The sequence below is a fragment of the Rhinoderma darwinii genome, chromosome 8, assembly GCF_050947455.1.
Source record: "Rhinoderma darwinii isolate aRhiDar2 chromosome 8, aRhiDar2.hap1, whole genome shotgun sequence".
In the NCBI taxonomy this organism is placed as follows: domain Eukaryota; kingdom Metazoa; phylum Chordata; class Amphibia; order Anura; family Rhinodermatidae; genus Rhinoderma; species Rhinoderma darwinii.
In genome coordinates, this window is record NC_134694.1 from 116,061,657 (window position 1) to 116,079,131 (window position 17,475).

Below are 17,475 nucleotides of genomic sequence, written 5' to 3' on the forward strand. Positions count from 1 at the left end.
AAATATAGATTTGCATTAAAAACAAATAAATAATATAAAATATATATAAATGTAAGAAAAAGCAACATTTTATGCGTTATCGAACAAATAGGATGGTTATGGTTAGTGTAAATACAATATCGTACACAATGAACACTATTTGTAGGTTAGACCCACAAGGACTGAATTGATAAAAGAATAGTCTTATTTAAAAACACTCAGTATCCCCAACAAATGAGACCAAGGACAAAAATGTGGGCAGCCATTATAGCCATACAAGTCTGCCTCATGTCTCTCCCTTTAAATGATATAGCTACAAAAATACTTCCTCCAGGTTTCTTACTATAAATGATGTACAGTATACAGATGGTACTATCTCTGCCTGTAAATTATGTAGGTACAGATAGTACTGCCTCTGTCTCTCCTTGTAAATTATGTAGATACAGATAGTACTGCCTCTGTCTCTCCTTGTAAATTATGTAGGTACAGATAGTACGGCCTCCCTGTATATTCCTGTAAGTAATGTAGGTACAGATAGCACTGCCTTTCAATCTCTCCATATACATGATGTAGTAATAGATAGTACTGCCTCTATCTTTCCCTGTAAACAATTTAGGTATAGATAGTACTGCTTCCTTATCTTTCTCTATAAATGATGTAAGTACAGAAAATACTACCTTCCTGTCGGTATAAATTATGTACTGCCTCCCTGTCTCTCCTTGTAAATAATGTAGCTACAGATAGTACTGCCACCCTGTCTCTTCCTGTATATCATGTAAGTACAAATAGTACTGCTTCCTTGTCTCTGCCTGTAAATATTGTAGGTACAGATAGTACCGTTTTCCTGTCTCACCTTGTAAATGATGTAGGTACAGATAATACTGCCTCCCTGTCTCTCCTTGTAAATCATGTAGGTACAGATAGTACTGCCTCCCTGTCTCTCCCTGTAAACGATGTAGATACAGATAGTACTGCCTTCTTATCGCTTCCTGTAAGTGATATAGGTACAGATAGTACTGCCTCCCTGTTTCTCTCTATAAATAATGTCACGATATAGCAAAGTTTAACTTGACTCTCATAACTTGATGCAGCGTCTTATCATACAAAAGCCATTGGAAATGTCAAGTTAGAGTTTCTTGCCACAGCATATTTAATGCGTTAAGTCAAGTTATAGATTGAAATATTGTAGGTACAGATAGTACTGCCTCCCTGTCTCTCCATATAAATGATGTAGGTACATACATTATATGGACAAAAGTATTGGGACACACCCAATTTCTTCCTTCCTAGATATTCCACAATTAACTGTGAGTTCTTCATATACTCACCGATGAGTCACATCTCTATGTGATGAAATATACGTAGGGGTCTATTTGTGATCTAATACAAAGCAATGGTCAGACAATTTCAATCTCAGGTCGAGCTGCAAAACACAAGCTGGGGCTCTTAAACATTTCATTGTCCAGTCTGACATCATTTATACTTTCATCTTAAAATATTACTTATTGTCTTGCTACTTTACTTTTAGCTGAACGAATAAAAATGATATATAACGATTTTTGTGAAGGGATAATAACCTAACAGTGATAGATGTGTTTCTAGGGTTTACCCATGCATGATTGATTAAAAAAAACAAAAACATTTCTCTTTGCCCAGTGATATTGATCTGTAAGAAAGTACGGCTAGGTCAAAGGTATGGGAAAATAGTAATAGTGAGAGGAAGTGGCGGAGCTGGGATATAGACTGAAAATTACCATCATCTCTTAGGCTATGTTCACACCGTAAACAAAAAACGGCTGTAAATTACGGAGATGTTTTCAAGGGAAAATAGCCTCTGATTTTCAGCCGTTTTTAAAGCATCAAGCGTTTTTTGATGCGTTTTTTTACAGCCGTTTTTCGAGCTGTTTCTCTATTGAGTCAATGGAAAACGGCTCCAAAAAACGGCTCAAGAAGTGACATGCACTTCTTTTTTACGGGGTGTCTTGATACGTACCGCTTTTTCAGACGACGAATAAGAAAACGCCCTGTGGGAATGAAACCCCGTTTTTCCCATTGAAATCAATAAGCAGATGTTTGGAGGCATTCAGCTTCCGTAATTTCAGACTTTTTCTGGGCGTTTACGGCCCTAAAAAGTCTGAAAATAGGCTGTGTGAACATAACCGTAGGGTCCTCTTACGAGGACCGACGTGGGCCGCGTAAACGAGCCCTGATCAATAATACAGCTCGTTGATCGACGCTCGTTTACTCCTTTCACAAGGAGCCATTATCAGTAATGTATAGGGATAAGCACTCATTACTACGATCCCTCGTCCCCAATCATTCCGATCATGTCGGCAGCACGTCTATCATATCGACAGGGAGATGTGCTGTGTAAATGACACGATCAGCCAAGTGTTTGCTTGTTCATCGGCTGATCGTTGCCCTGTTTTCAATGATCGGGAACGAGCGTTCTGTGAATGCTCGTCTGCCCGATAATTGGCCCATGTGAAGGGCCCTAACTGGTTCTGCGCTTGTAGACCAATCTAAACATTGAGAAAATATCCCGAACATTGCACTGGTCTAGTATCATCCTCACGATGAGTTTGTTTTTGTCACGGGTGTTCTCCGATGTGACCCTAAAAGAATTACCCATTTGGTTAATATAGCATTGGGAATGGGATGAACCCCTCCGGAGTCTTTGTATCTTGCCTACCCCTAAACCCGGCTCCTGCTATCTTGTGAAATAAATTCCTCTATTCCCAATTTACAGAACTGATTGTATTTAATGCAACTCAGCACGAGGGAAAACGTAAACAGTGTGTATGACGAACATGTAAAGATAATGAGTGATAAAGAAGAGCATAGGTTGCTGGTAATGCAGGTGCAGGACAAGGGTCACATACTTTACCCTTCAATATCACTTTTTCGGCACATTCAGTCTCACACAAGGTGCCTTTCAACCGCGCCTCCACCACCCACCTTCTCTGATCATGCCGATTTTTCCAATCCACCCTGCAAAGCATTTTCTAGTTACTTGGCAGTCACTATATACAGTGGGTAGTGTATACAGTGTTCACCGCTGGGACCCCAGCTCTTGGGAATATGCGGTCCTCTTGATGGCTGTTTGGCAATCCTACCCGCCCGAGAATAGGTTCATCCGGAATGTCCGCTATGGAGAACGGCACCTAGAAAGAAACTATTCATACTTACGTGGCCATGTTGCCTTACCATATTCAAGCAGTCATATTTTTATGAGGCCTTGTTGCCTAAGAGCCCCTTTTGGGGTAAAAAGGGATTGAATATTTTTTATTATTATTATTATTTAAATCATTTTCTTTTGGTATGTATAGCCCTGTAGGGAACCCAGCATTGACCATGGGGGTAATGATTTAGGGGCCTTTTTTCAAAAAATGTCCTATTACTTTTATTGAGGGGCAACTGGAACATTCTTGCTGCAGGAGGATTTGTGAATTCTATTTGTTTTGTTCAGACCTTAAAGTTTTGTTAGCAATAACCCATCTTATAGGCAGAATGTATAGTCATAAATTGCAGTAAACATTTTTCATAGCGCAGTAATCTAAAAAATATTTCTCTTTTATATTCAGGTTTCAGAATCAGAGTGATCACACCTTTGTAGCAGAAAAGTCCTGTGTACACAAAACGACTGCTAATAAGTGACATTGTTGTGTGCGTTAGGACTTCTGATTACACTTAAAAAAGAGGATCTGTCACTAGTTTAGTAATTCCCTATCTCCTGGCTAATCTAATAGGCGCTGCCACACTGGTAATGATGGGGAAAATTGTGTCCCAAAACGTTTATTATTTTAAAAGTTATGAGCTTTTCTCTAAATATGCAAATGAGCCTATACTAGACAAGGGGGCGTCAACAGCAGCGATTCTTCGGAGGTGGAGCCTCCTCACAGCCTCTGACGCTGTCCTATCAGCATGAAGCTGCTTCACACAGTGTGAGAGACTGAGGCTGGAGGGAAGGGGGATTATTTCAAACAGCCATATCTCGGGCTGTGGACCACCTAGAACAGCGATTCTGGTGGCATATGAAAGAGGATATTCTAATCTTTCATATGCCATCAGCAGTACTAGCTGTGAAACAACCGGAGGTATTACCAGTTGAAAACACAATCGGAAATGGAAGCTGTATACTATATGATCACACTGTGTTGCTGGGCAGGGAAGGGGGAGAAGCTGTATGCTGATTGGACAGCGTCATACAGAAAACATTACACCGCCCAGAGAGAAAAGAAAAACCTCAGCTGTGGGTGAAAATCAGTCCTAAACTGGTCCCACTTACATAGCTGAGTAGACTGTAATGTGAACAACACATGATCAGAACAGGTTTATAGTAAATAGTGAGATCTTGAAAATAGTGAGAAATGACTACACAATGTTGCAGAACTTCACACAATGATTAAGAGTAAGGCGCTCTACGAGCCGCCATATGATGCCTTCGTACAGCGCCAGATTCCCTGAGGATCCAACAGGAAAAACCTTCACACAACTTGGAGCTTGTATAGAGCCATGTCCTACAGTCCTAGACCTCATGCACATGGACATATTAAGTCTCCATACAATCGCCAAGGTCCAGTATGGGGCCTTACTGTACCTCCGTATCACCTTATAGGGAATCCAACGGAACAAAAATGTTGAATGTTCTATCTAATGTCTTGTTACAGAGGAAGAAGGAAGCATTGGTTCTAGGCGAGAATATATCTGCAATATAGCGCTATATATGGAGGCCCCATACAGCGGCACATGAGGTGACTATAGCCCCGTAGTAGAGAGCAGGAGGGAGTTCATGGGCCGCCATACATGACTCTGCTGGTTGTACAGTGAAGGAAATAAGTATTTGATCCCTTGCTGATTTTGTAAGTTTGCCCACTGTCAAAGACATGAACAGTCTAGAATTTTTAGGCTAGGTTAATTTTACTAGTGAGAGATAGATTATATAAAAAAAAACAAAACAGAAAATCACATTGTCAAAATTATATATATTTATTTGCATTGTGCACAGAGAAATAAGTATTTGATCCCCTACCAACCATTAAGAGTTCAGCCTGCTCCAGACCAGTTACACGCTCCAAATCAACTTGGTGCCTGCATTAAAGACAGCTGTCTTACATGGTCACCTGTATAAAAGACTCCTGTCCACAGACTCAATGAATCAGTCTGACTCTAACCTCTACAACATGGGCAAGACCAAAGAGCTTTCTAAGGATGTCAGGGACAAGATCATAGACCTGCACAAGGCTGGAATGGGCTACAAAACCATAAGGAAGACGCTGGGTGAGAAGGAGACAACTGTTGGTGCAATAGTAAGAAAATGGAAGACATACAAAATGACTGTCAATCAACATCGATCTGGGGCTCCATGCAAAATCTCACCTCGTGGGGTATCCTTGATCCTGAGGAAGGTGAGAGCTCAGCCGAAAACTACACGGGGGGAACTTGTTAATGATCTCAAGGCAGCTGGGACCACAGTCACCAAGAAAACCATTGGTAACACATTACGCCGTAATGGATTAAAATCCTGCAGTGCCCGCAAGGTCCCCCTGCTCAAGAAGGCACATGTACTGGCCCGTCTGAAGTTTGCAAATGAACATCTGGATGATTCTGAGAGTGATTGGGAGAAGGTGCTGTGGTCAGATGAAACAAAAATTAAGCTCTTTGGCATTAACTCAACTCTCCATGTTTGGAGGTAGAGAAATGCTGCCTATGACCCAAAAAACACCGTCCCCACTGTCAAGCATGGAGGTGGAAACATTATGTTTTGGGGGTGTTTCTCTGCTAAGGGCACAGGACTACTTCACCGCCTCAATGGGAGAATGGATGGAGCCATGTACCGTCAAATTCTGAGTGACAACCTCCTTCCCTCCAACAGGACATTAAAAATGGCTCGTAAGTGGGTCTTCCAGCACGTCAATGACCCGAAACATACAGCCAAGGCAACAAAGGAGTGGCTCAAAAAGAAGCACATTAAGGTCATTGAGTGGCCTAGCCAGTCTCCAGACCTTAATCCCATCGAAAACTTATGGAGGGAGCTGAAGTTCTGAGTTGCCAAGCGACAGCCTCGAAATCTTAATGATTTACAGATGATCTGCAAAGAGGAGTCGGCCAAAATTCCATCTAACGTGTGCAAACCTCATCATCAACTACAAAAAACATCTGACTGCTGTGCTTGCCAACAAGGGTTTTGCCACCAAGTATTAAGTCTTGTTTGCCAAAGGGATAAAATAATTATTTCTCTGTGCACAATGCAAAGAAATATATATAATTTTGACAATGTGATTTTCAGTTTTTTTTAAAATATAATCTATCTCTCACTGGTAAAATTAACGTAGCCTAAAAATTCTAGACTGTTCATGTCTTTGACAGTGGGCAAACGTACAAAATCAGCAAGGGATCAAATACTTATTTCCTTCACTGTATATACTATATTACTTATTACCCAGATTTCCTGGGAACTAATATAACTAAGAAATGGCGCTGGGGAGATTTTTATTGTTGTAGATGGAGAAGCTCCGTGAGTGACCAATCAGGAGGCAGCAGATTTTTATTGTGTCTAGATAACACGAAGAAGTAAATGATTGACACCGAGCAATAAAGTGGACAGAACATTGTAAAACATCTCCAGTAACAGCAGAACGCACTGCCAGGGACCTTTGTTGGGAGGTGATGGATTTGTCCTTTAGCTGGATCAGGTTTCCAGTCACAAATCTGACATCACTGACCAGTCACTACAACAGCAGCAACGACTACAGCAGGTATGTTCCTATATCTACCCAGCTACAGGTGTATATTTATGTTTATTATTATATTATTCAGTTATGTTTTATATATGTAAATATAATTTTGCTTTAAATTCTCCTATCTATCTATCTATCTATCTATCTATCTATCTATCTATCTATCTATCTATCTATCTATCTATCTATCTATCTATCTATCTATCTATCTATCTATCTATCTATCTATCATCTTCTATTTCATCTATCTTATATCTTTCTATTTCATCTATCTATATCTCATATATATCTATGAGGACTCTAAAAGTATGGTCATTTATTTTTTCATAAGAAGTTACTTATTGCAATTTCCTTTTTGCTAATTTTGGTTGATGTTCTAGTGGTTAAAATTGACTAAACCTTTGTTTTTGTGTGTTTTTTCCCCACCTTCTTTTCCATTTCTTTCCCGCTTCTCTTCAGTTAATTGTTTTCTTCTTTCATATTTTCTCGTGTTCGTGGTCTTTTCTGATGTTTATGGTGTAACTTCTCATGCCTTGTTACAATCCCCTGTTCTCCTCTTTCCATCATCCCTAGAATCTTCTAGACAATGCCTCTCCGTTTGCATCTCATTTTCTTATTATTCCTTATGTCCGTCTTACTTTTGCTTGTCTCACAATTTCTATCTAGCAATATCCCTTCTTGTCCCTCTCCTCCTTCTAAAGCGAAACCTGTCCATGTCCTCGTTGTCTCTTCTTGGAGATCCGGATCTTCATTCATTGGACAGATCTTCAATCACCACAATGATGTCTTCTACCTTTTCGAGCCTGGTCATGCCATCTGGATGAAGTTTCATAAAGAGAGTTCAGAACTTCTACATTATCCGGTGAGGGATCTCCTGCATTCTCTATTCACCTGTGACGTGTCACCCCTGCACCATTACCTTCCAAGGGGTGGAAAGCATATTGCGGAGATAGGTTTTTTTGCGGAAAGTCGTGCTCTTTGTACCCCTCCGGCTTGCTCTGCCTATGTCCCCTCTGAGGGCTACAATAGGCAAAACTGTTATTACCGTTGTAAAAACTCTTCATTAGATAAAATGGCAGAAGCCTGTCGGGAATATACTCATGTGGTGATGAAAACAGTAAGAATTCTGGATCTTTCCATCCTTCTTCCCCTTTTACGGGACCCTAATCTCAATCTACGGATTATTCATCTTGTGAGGGACCCTCGAGCAGTTGCCTTATCGAGGAAAAGTTTTAGTCTTTCTATTGAGGACCATATTGTACTAAAAAATGAAGGCATTTCCAATAACATGAATATTAAAATGAGCGACGTCATGGCAAAGATTTGTAAATCTCAGGTAGCCATTAATAAACTGGCCAGAACGGCTAAGTCCTTGAATGGTCGCTATATGGTCATCCGTCATGAAGATTTGGCACGATACCCGGTTGAGAGTATGAGAAAAATGTATGATTTTGCTGAACTTCAACGAACTGAAGACATGGAACAATGGATATATAACATCACCCATGAAGAAATGAAAGGAAATGGTAATTTTATGACGTTCTCAAGAGTGTCCTCGAAAGTTATCGAGAGATGGAGAACTGCGGCTGATTTCAATTTTGTCAACCAAATTCAACTAATGTGCAAGGGAGCAATGGGATTATTTGGTTACTTGCCAGTGACATCCATGAAGGATCAGAAAAATATGACCGTAAAGGTAATAAAGGAAAAGTGGCATCAGACAGAAGATTAACCCAGCGGGAAATCCGTAAAAAAAAATGTAAACTGAAAAATTAGCGACAGAACTTAAATATTGTTACAAAAAAGACTGTGTACATATAAAGTGATATTTATGTAACCTACAGGAAATTATGATCGTGTCATTGTTAAAATAAAATGGGAAAAAAAATCTTTTTTTTTGTTTCATATCATTTTTTTTTTCTTTTTCTGTATTTCTGGTTTCTTTCTAATTAACATTATTGTCCAGAACAGAAATCGGTGTCTTTGAGAGTCTGTTTACATCTGCGTCGTCACTTAGGTCCATTGGGTTCCGTTGTGATGTGTGTTGTTTTGACAGAAAGAATAGCGCTGCGATAGAGGCTGGAATGGAGGCAGATGTGAACATAGCCTCGCACGTAAAGTTGACTGCTCATTTTATATCACCCTTTTATTTGAGAAAATGCTACTGATCCGTCCTCACCCCCTATAACACAGCTGGAATGCTAACGGTTAAACTATCACTGGTATTTCATGAATAATTTCGGCTGCAGTAATTTATTTAAATCAAGTCTCGATTTCCAGACTGTATGGACCTGCGCCCAATCTTGTCCAACCACCTTGTAAACCTTTCCTCAAAACGAACAGGTAGTTTATTTCTATGGAGAGATGGAGAAAAGTGTCTGCCAGACATTTTGGGCACCATTGATCTCTAGAGACATTAGGACTGAGTGGGATGAAATCCCTAGGGTGGGAGATTGCACTGGACTGGTATTCTCCGATGTGACCCTAAAAGAATTACCCATTTGGTTAATATAGTATTGGGAATGGGATGAACCCCTCCAGAGTCTTTGTATCTTGCCTACCCCTAAACCCGGCTCCTGCTATCTTGTGAAATAAATTCCTCTATTCCCAATTTACAGAACTGATTGTATTTAATGCAACTCAGCACGAGGGAAAACGTAAACAGTGTGTATGACGAACATGTAAAGATAATGAGTGATAAAGAAGAGCATAGGTTGGTGGTAATGCAAGTGCAGGACAAGGGTCACATACTTTACCCTTCAATATGACTTTCTTTTAGCACATTCAGTCTCACACAAGGAGAATTTGACCCTTCACGTCCACTACCTTAAGGATCTGTGGGGTTCCCCCCCCCCCCCACCCTCTCTTATCATTGCGGTTTTTCTGATCCACCCAGCCCAGCGTTTTCTAGTTATGCCCTTGGCAGTCACTATATACAGTAGGTAGTGTATACAGTGTTCACCTCTGGGACCCCACCTCTTGGGAAAATGGGGGTCACCTTTAAGCCTGTTTGTCAATCCTATCCAGCTGAGAATAGATGGGAAGGTGGCCATACACAGTAAAGACCAGCAAATATATATATAAAAAAGACCTATAGCCATAGACATAATGCTTATCCTTAATGATCTAATTATCCTTAAATATACGGACCTTAACCCTTAAAGATGCGGCCAATGATAGCCTCAAAGGGATTGTCTGGTTTAGAAAGGCCATTTTCTTATACACTATTAGTTAGCAGAGGGGGTTCCATATTCAGGACCCTTATCTATTAACCATAACGGAGAGCGGCTACAAAAAAAATCTCCCTGGGGGACCCGACATGTTCATACTTTACATGAACAGCAGATTGATTTTAATAAGAATTGTGTAATGCTTTATTTCACCTGTGGTGGCGCTGTAGGGAAATTAAACACTTGTTGCTGCTTTTGCCCACAGATTACAACTGATCACTGGGGATCCGAGCACCAAGACACTCTGTGATCACCTACATTTTGGAGGATCCTTCTAACAAAAAGGGATTGTCCAAAGTGGACAATTTTATTGCTTTTGCCTTCCGGTATTCAAGCAGTCATATGTTTATGAGACCTCGTTGCCTAAGAGCCCATTTAGAGGTAAGACAGCAATTTAGTATTTTCTTTTTCTTCTTCTTATTTACATAGTATTATTTTGGTAGCTATAGCCCTGTTAGGAACCCAGCACTGACCACTGGGTTGTGATTTAGGGGCCTCTTTTTATATGTTATTACTTACTGAGGGGCCACTGGAACATTCTTCCTATAGGAGGGTGTGAATAATATTTGTTTTGTTCAGTCCTCCGATGTTTTGGCAGCAATAACCCATGTAGGCAGGACGTATGGCCATAAATTGCAGGAAATATCTTTTCACAGCGCAATAATCTTAATTTATTTCTATTTTAGGCTTAGCTTACATCTGCTCTAGGGCTTCGTTCCGACGTTCCGTCTGAGCTTTCTGTCGTAACGGAGCCCTGACAGACACAAACGGAAACCATAGGTTTCAGTTTCCAGCACAATTGATTTCAATGATGACGGATCAGGTGCCAATGGTTTCCGTTTGCCTCCGTTGTGCAAGAGTTCCGTCGTTTTGACGGAATGAATAGCGCAGTCGACAACGGTATTGATTCCGTAAAAACGACGGAACCCTTGCACATGGGAGACAAACGGAAACCATTGGCACCGGATCCGTCACTATTAAAATCAATGGTGATGGAAATGGAAACCATAGGTTTCTGTTTGTGTCTGTCAGGGCTCCATTCCGACGAAAAGCTCAGACGGAACGTCAGAACGGAGCCCTGGCACAGATGTGAACGAAGCCTTATACTCAGGTTTCAGGCAGTTGCAGAATCAGAGTGATTAAACGATAGAAGCAGAAAGTCCTGTGTACACAAAACGACTGTTTATAAGCGACATTCTTCTGTGCGTTAGGACTTCTGATTACAATAAACTGGGCGAGTGTTCGCATTAAGAACAGTCCAGACTTTCTAGCTCACAGAGGATTGTTTAGACTGGATACATTATAACAAACCCACAGCTAGACCTAACCTGGTCCTGCTCACAAAACTGCAGGGCTCAGTAGACTGTAACAAACTTTGCACCTGAATGAGCAGGACATGATCAAGACAGTTTTTTTTAAGAACCTGAATGTAAATGGTGAATGTTTTCATTCAGTGCCAGCAAGAAGAAATCCTGAAAATGGTGAGAAATGACTACACAATGTTGCAGAACTTCACACAATGATTAAGAGTAAGGCGCTCTACGAGCCGCCATATGATGCCTTCGTACAGCACTAGATTCCCCGAGGTTCCAACAGGAAAAACCTTCACACAACTTGGAGCTTGTATAGAGCCATGTCCTACAGTCCTAGACCTCATGCACATGGAAATATTACGCCTCCATACAATCGCCAAGGTCCTGTATGGGGCCTTACTGTACCTCCGTATCACCTTATAGGGAATCCAACGGAACAAAAATTGTGGAATGTTCTATCTAATGTCTTGTTACAGAGGAAGAAGGAAGCATTGGTTCTAGGGAAGAATATATCCGTAATATGGCGCTATATATGGAGGCCCATACAGCGGCACATGAGGTGTCCATAGCCCCGTAGTACAGAGCAGGAGGGAGTTCATGGGCCGCCGTACATGACTCTGCTGGTTGTATATACTATATTACTTATTACCCAGCTTTCCTGGGAACTAATATAACTAAGAAATGGCGCTGGGGAGATTTTTATTGTTGTAGATGGAGAAGCTCCGTGAGTGACCAATCAGGAGGCAGCAGATTTTTATTGTGTCCAGATAACACGAAGAAGTAAATGATTGACACCGAGCAATAAAGTGGACAGAACATTGTAAAACATCTCCAGTAACAGCAGAACGCACTGCCAAGGACCTTTGTTGGGAGGTGATGGATTTGTCCTTTAGCTGGATCAGGTTTCCAGTCCCAGAACACACATTTAACAAGAGCCTCAGCAAACTAGGTATTGCTAACAAAACCCAGCCTGTATCTCACCCATCTCAAGAAACAGAGATATACACCCATTGGCGGATTAAGTCAACCATATGCCCTGGGCTGTTCCACAAACTCGGGCCCCCCTTCCCCACCGCCGCTCTGCCGTGTCTATAGTGAACACCACCTTTTTGTGCGAGCATTAACAAATGGGTGTTACGATTCCTCTTGTCAAAGGGCTGTGTCCCTACATACTGACAGTCTCCAACCATGGCTGACAGTATCACACTGTGTAGGGACACATCCTCCTGACAATGGGAATGGTAACACACATTTGTCTATTAGTCCTGGGTAGACAAAGACTTGTGTGGAATACAAGGATTTTCTACAACAGACATGTCAGGAAAGGGGACAGATACTCTATAGATCCAGTGACTCACAAGTGACGTCATCTCTGATGGGAGTCATTCTCTTTTCTTCTCCATCTGACACAGACCGGTATGGCGACTTCTCCTGATGAGACATCTTTGCTCCGCGCTTCTGGAGCCATTTGCAGCCTCTATAGAAACACAAAAATTAAGACACCAAGGCCCAGGACCATACATTAAAGGGGTTGTCTGGGCACGGACCGGTTTTTCATTCTAATGACCTATCGATGTGCCCGGACAACCCCTTTTACTCAGACTAATAAATTAGAATGCATACAGACCCCAGGCATTCTAAACTATTGCCGTCCCCAGACCAGACCCCCTAAACAAATACAGACCCCAGAACAAGCACGTGAAACAAATACAGACCCCAGAACAAGCACTCTAAATACAGACCATGGACCAGACCACTAAATACAGACCCCAGACCTGACCCCCTAAATAAAGACCCCATAAACTAATACAGACCCCACATCAGTTACCTAAATACAGACCCCATAAACTAATACAGACCCCAGACCACACCCCTCAATACGGACCCCATTCCTGACCCCCTAAACTAATGACCCCAGACCTGACTCCCTAAACTAATACAGAACCCAGACCCCCATAAACTAATACAGAGCCCAGAACAGACCCCCTAAATATACAGACCCGAGACCCCCTAAATATACAGACCCCAGACCTCCTAAATACAGACCCCAAACCAGACCCCTAAATACAGACCCCAGACCAGACCCCCTAAATATACAGACCCTAGACCAGGCCCCTAAATACAGACCGCAGACCAGACCCCCTAAATATACAGACCCCAGACCTCCTAAATACAGACCCCTTAAACTAATACAGAACCCCAGACTTCCTAAATACAGACCCCTTAAACTAACAGACCCCAAACCAGACCCCCAAAATACAGACCCTTTACACTAATACAGACTCCTTAAACTAATAAAGACCCCATACCTCCTAATTACAGACCCAAGACCAGACCCCTTGAATACAGACCCCAGACCAGACCCACTAAACTAACAGCCCCCCTAAATACATACCCCCTAAATACAGACCCCACTTAATACAGACTACAGACCTCCTAAATACAGACCCCTTAAACTAATACAGGTACCCTAATTACAAACCCCTTAAACTAATACAGACCCCAAACAAGACCACCTCAATACAGACCCCAGACCAGACCACCTAAATGCAGACCCCCTAAATACAGACCCCCTAAACACAGACCCCTTAAACAGATCCATGATCCCCTTATACTTACCTAGCAGCTCACTTCACCTCACGGTCTTCTCTCTTGCTGCTGTTCTAGGACCTGTGGTCATGTGACCAGCAGGTCTCTAATCAGTAACAGGAACTGCAGACAAAGTCATGTGACCTTTATGTCTGCAGGTCCTTTACAGGACATGCACAATGCAGTTTTGGTCGCGGTTTTAGCAAATTCGCGGAAAACATGCATTGTACTTGGGGTGGCCATGGGCCCCCCGGGAGCCTCGGGCCCCAGGCAGCCGCCCAAAATGCCCAATGATGATCCGTCATTGTATACACCCCTCCTGTACTTTTTCTGCTGTTACATCTATGGCCGCCTTCATGTGGCTGCAATAATGAGTAGATATTTTTGTTGAAAAAGAAAATTCATGAGATTTTTTGAAAACTAAGTAGGGCATAGAACCTAGCAGGTGATAACAAAGTCGTAGTATGACGTAGGCGTAGGCATAATATCTGATGTTTTATTGACCACGCTCCTATCTAATATTGTTAATGTGTAACTAAACGTTCAACGAACTTCTGAATTGTCATAGTGACAGGTCAGAAGTTTTGATCGGTGGAGGTCCGAGCTCTGAGACCCCAACCAATTGCTAAAACAAAGCAGCAGAAGTGCTCGTGTGAGCGCTGAGCCGCTTCGTTTCCGTTCGTCTTTTCTCGGAAAGCCGATGTAGCAGAGTATGGCTCAATATAAAGTCTATGCTATAGGTGCAGGAAAAAAGAGAGAGTCTCCGAGGGGCGCTGCTACACTCTGGATGACATATAGACCCGTGAACTGTAATAAGTCATCAGGCCATATCTGAAGATGCCGGGGCGGCATTGAAACGCGTAGCCTTTATCATCCACAATAAACCTTTGATATTTATTTCTGCCTCATACGTGACTTATTACAGTTCACGGGTCTATATGTCATCCAGAGTGTAGCAGCGCCCCTCGGAGCGCTCTTTTTTCCTGCACCTATAGCATACTATTTGCGGTCTCCTGAAGGATTACCGACATTGAGTCTCGGCAGCAGCACACACACGATTCAGAGCTTTTTATTATCTTCCACCAGGTTAGTAGTATTTCACCTACTCTACTACATTTTTCCTGGGTAACCTGCACTATGTGGCGACGTGTTTTTTGTTCCATTTCTCCAATATAAAGTCTATCAGCCTGTACACAGTTACATGGGCTTTCCGAGAAAAGCCGAACAGAAACGAAGCGGCTCAGCGCTCACACAAGCACTTTTGCCGCTTCGTTTTAGCGTTTCTGAGGGGGTCTCAGTGCTCGGACCCCCACCGATCAAAACTTCTGACATGTCACTATGACATGTCAGAAGTTTTTTAATGTTTAGTTACCCTTTGATGAAAGGTTACAATCCACATTTATGGTCTAGTCAGTATAAAGTGTAGTCCGCAGCTGCAGTCATGAGGACTCTAAAAGTCTGGCCATTTATTGCAAGTCATTTTATGTTAATATTTGTTGTTCTGGTGGTTTAAATTGACTAAACCTTTGTTTTTGTGTGTTTTTTCCCCACCTTCTTCTCCATTTCTTTCCCGCTTCTCTTCAGTTAATTGTTTTCTTCTTTCATATTTTCTCGTGTTCGTGATCTTTTCTGATGTTTATGGTGTAACTTCTCATGCCTTGTTACAATCCCGTTCTCCTCCTTCCATAATCCCTAGAATCTTCTAGACAATGCCTCTCCGCTTACATCTCATTTTCTTATTATTCCTTATGTCCGTCTTACTTTTGTTTGTCTCACAATTTCTATCTAGCATTATCCCTTCTTGTCCCTCTCCTCCTTCTAAAGCGAAGCCTGTCCATGTCCTCGTTGTCTCTTCTTGGAGATCCGGATCTTCATTCATTGGACAGATCTTCAATCACCACAATGATGTCTTCTACCTTTTCGAGCCTGGTCATGCCATCTGGATGAAGTTTCATAAAGAGAGTTCAGAACTTCTACATTATCCGGTGAGGGATCTCCTGCATTCTCTATTCACCTGTGACGTGTCACCCCTGCACCATTACCTTCCAAGGGGTGGAAAGCATATTGCGGAGATAGGTTTTTTTGCGGAAAGTCGTGCTCTTTGTACCCCTCCGGCTTGCTCTGCCTATGTCCCCTCTGAGGGCTACAATAGGCAAAACTGTTATTACCGTTGTAAAAACTCTTCATTTGATAAAATGGCAGAAGCCTGTCGGGAATATACTCATGTGGTGATGAAAACAGTAAGAATTCTGGATCTTTCCATCCTTCTTCCCCTTTTACGGGACCCTAATCTCAATCTACAGATTATTCATCTTGTGAGGGACCCTCGAGCAGTTGCCTTATCGAGGAATAGTTTTGGTCTTGACATCGAGGACCATATTTTACTAAAAAATGAAGGCATTTCTAATAACATGACTATTAAAATGAGCGACGTCATGGCAAAGATTTGTAAATCTCAGGTAGCCATTAATAAACTGGCCAGAACGGCTAAGTCCTTGAATGGTCGCTATATGGTCATCCGTCATGAAGATTTGGCACGATACCCGGTTGAGAGTATGAGAAAAATGTATGATTTTACTGAACTTCAACGAACTGAAGACATGGAACAATGGATATATAACATCACCCATGAAGATATTAAACAAACTGATTCATTCATGACGTTCTCAAGAGTGTCCTCGAAGGTTATCGAGAGATGGAGAACTGAGGTTGATTTCAAAATTGTCAACCAAATTCAACTAATGTGCAAGGAAGCAATGGGATTATTTGGTTACTTGCCAGTGACATCCATGAAGGATCAGAAAAATATGACCCTAAATGTAATAAATGAAAAGTGGCATCAGACAGAAGATTAACCCAGCGGGAAATCCGGAAAAAAAAAACTGAAAAATGAATGAAAGAACTTAAATATTGTTACAAAAAAGTAACAACACAAAAAAAGAAAAAGTGTCTTGTCTTTTTCTTTTTTGTGTTGTTACTTTTGCTCTTCTGGGAATGGCACCGTGCAATATATATTTCACTTTTTTGGGGAACTTTATTGGATAAAAAATTGTTTTATTGTTACAAAAAAGAATGTGTACATTTAAGCTGATATTTATGTAACCTACAGGAAATTATGATCGTTTTATAGTTAAAAAACTACAAAAAAACTGTTTGTTTTATATAATTTTTTGTTTTTCCTATATTTTTCTTGTTTCTTTTTAATTAACATTATGGCCCGGAGCAGAAATCGGTGTCTTTTAGAGTCTGTTTACATCTGCGTCGTCACTTAGGTCCGTCTAGATCCATCGTTAAGTGCGTCGTTTTGACAGAAAGAATAGCGCTGCGATAGAGGCTGGAATGGAGGCAGATGTGAACATAGCCTCGCACGTAAAGCTGACTGCTCATTTTATATCACCCTTTTATTTGAGAAAATGCTACTGATCCGTCCTCACCCCCTATAACACAGCTGGAATGCTAACGGTTAAACTATCACTGGTATTTCATGAATGATTTCGGCTGCAGTAATTTATTTAAATCAAGTCTCGATTTCCAGACTGTATGGACCTGCGCCCAATCTTGTCCAACTACCTCGTAAACCTTTCCTCAAAACGAACAGGTAGTTTATTTCTATGGAGAGGTGGA

General features: G+C 41.5%; 2 protein-coding genes across 2 annotated transcripts; both read left to right on the plus strand.

The window, feature by feature from the left end:
- Window positions 1-7,305: 7,305 nt before the first annotated feature.
- LOC142660070 (carbohydrate sulfotransferase 6-like) lies at window positions 7,306-9,487 on the plus strand. The gene is made up of 2 exons (XM_075836717.1): window positions 7,306-8,415; window positions 9,407-9,487. The coding sequence occupies exons 1-2, from the start codon at window positions 7,306-7,308 to the stop codon at window positions 9,485-9,487; spliced, it is 1,191 nt and encodes a 396-aa protein (XP_075692832.1).
- Window positions 9,488-15,559: 6,072 nt separating this feature from the next.
- On the plus strand, window positions 15,560-16,800 carry LOC142658889 (carbohydrate sulfotransferase 6-like). The gene has a single exon (XM_075834504.1). The coding sequence runs from the start codon at window positions 15,561-15,563 to the stop codon at window positions 16,704-16,706; it is 1,146 nt and encodes a 381-aa protein (XP_075690619.1). The 5' UTR covers window position 15,560; the 3' UTR covers window positions 16,707-16,800.
- The last annotated feature ends 675 nt before the right edge of the window (window positions 16,801-17,475 follow it).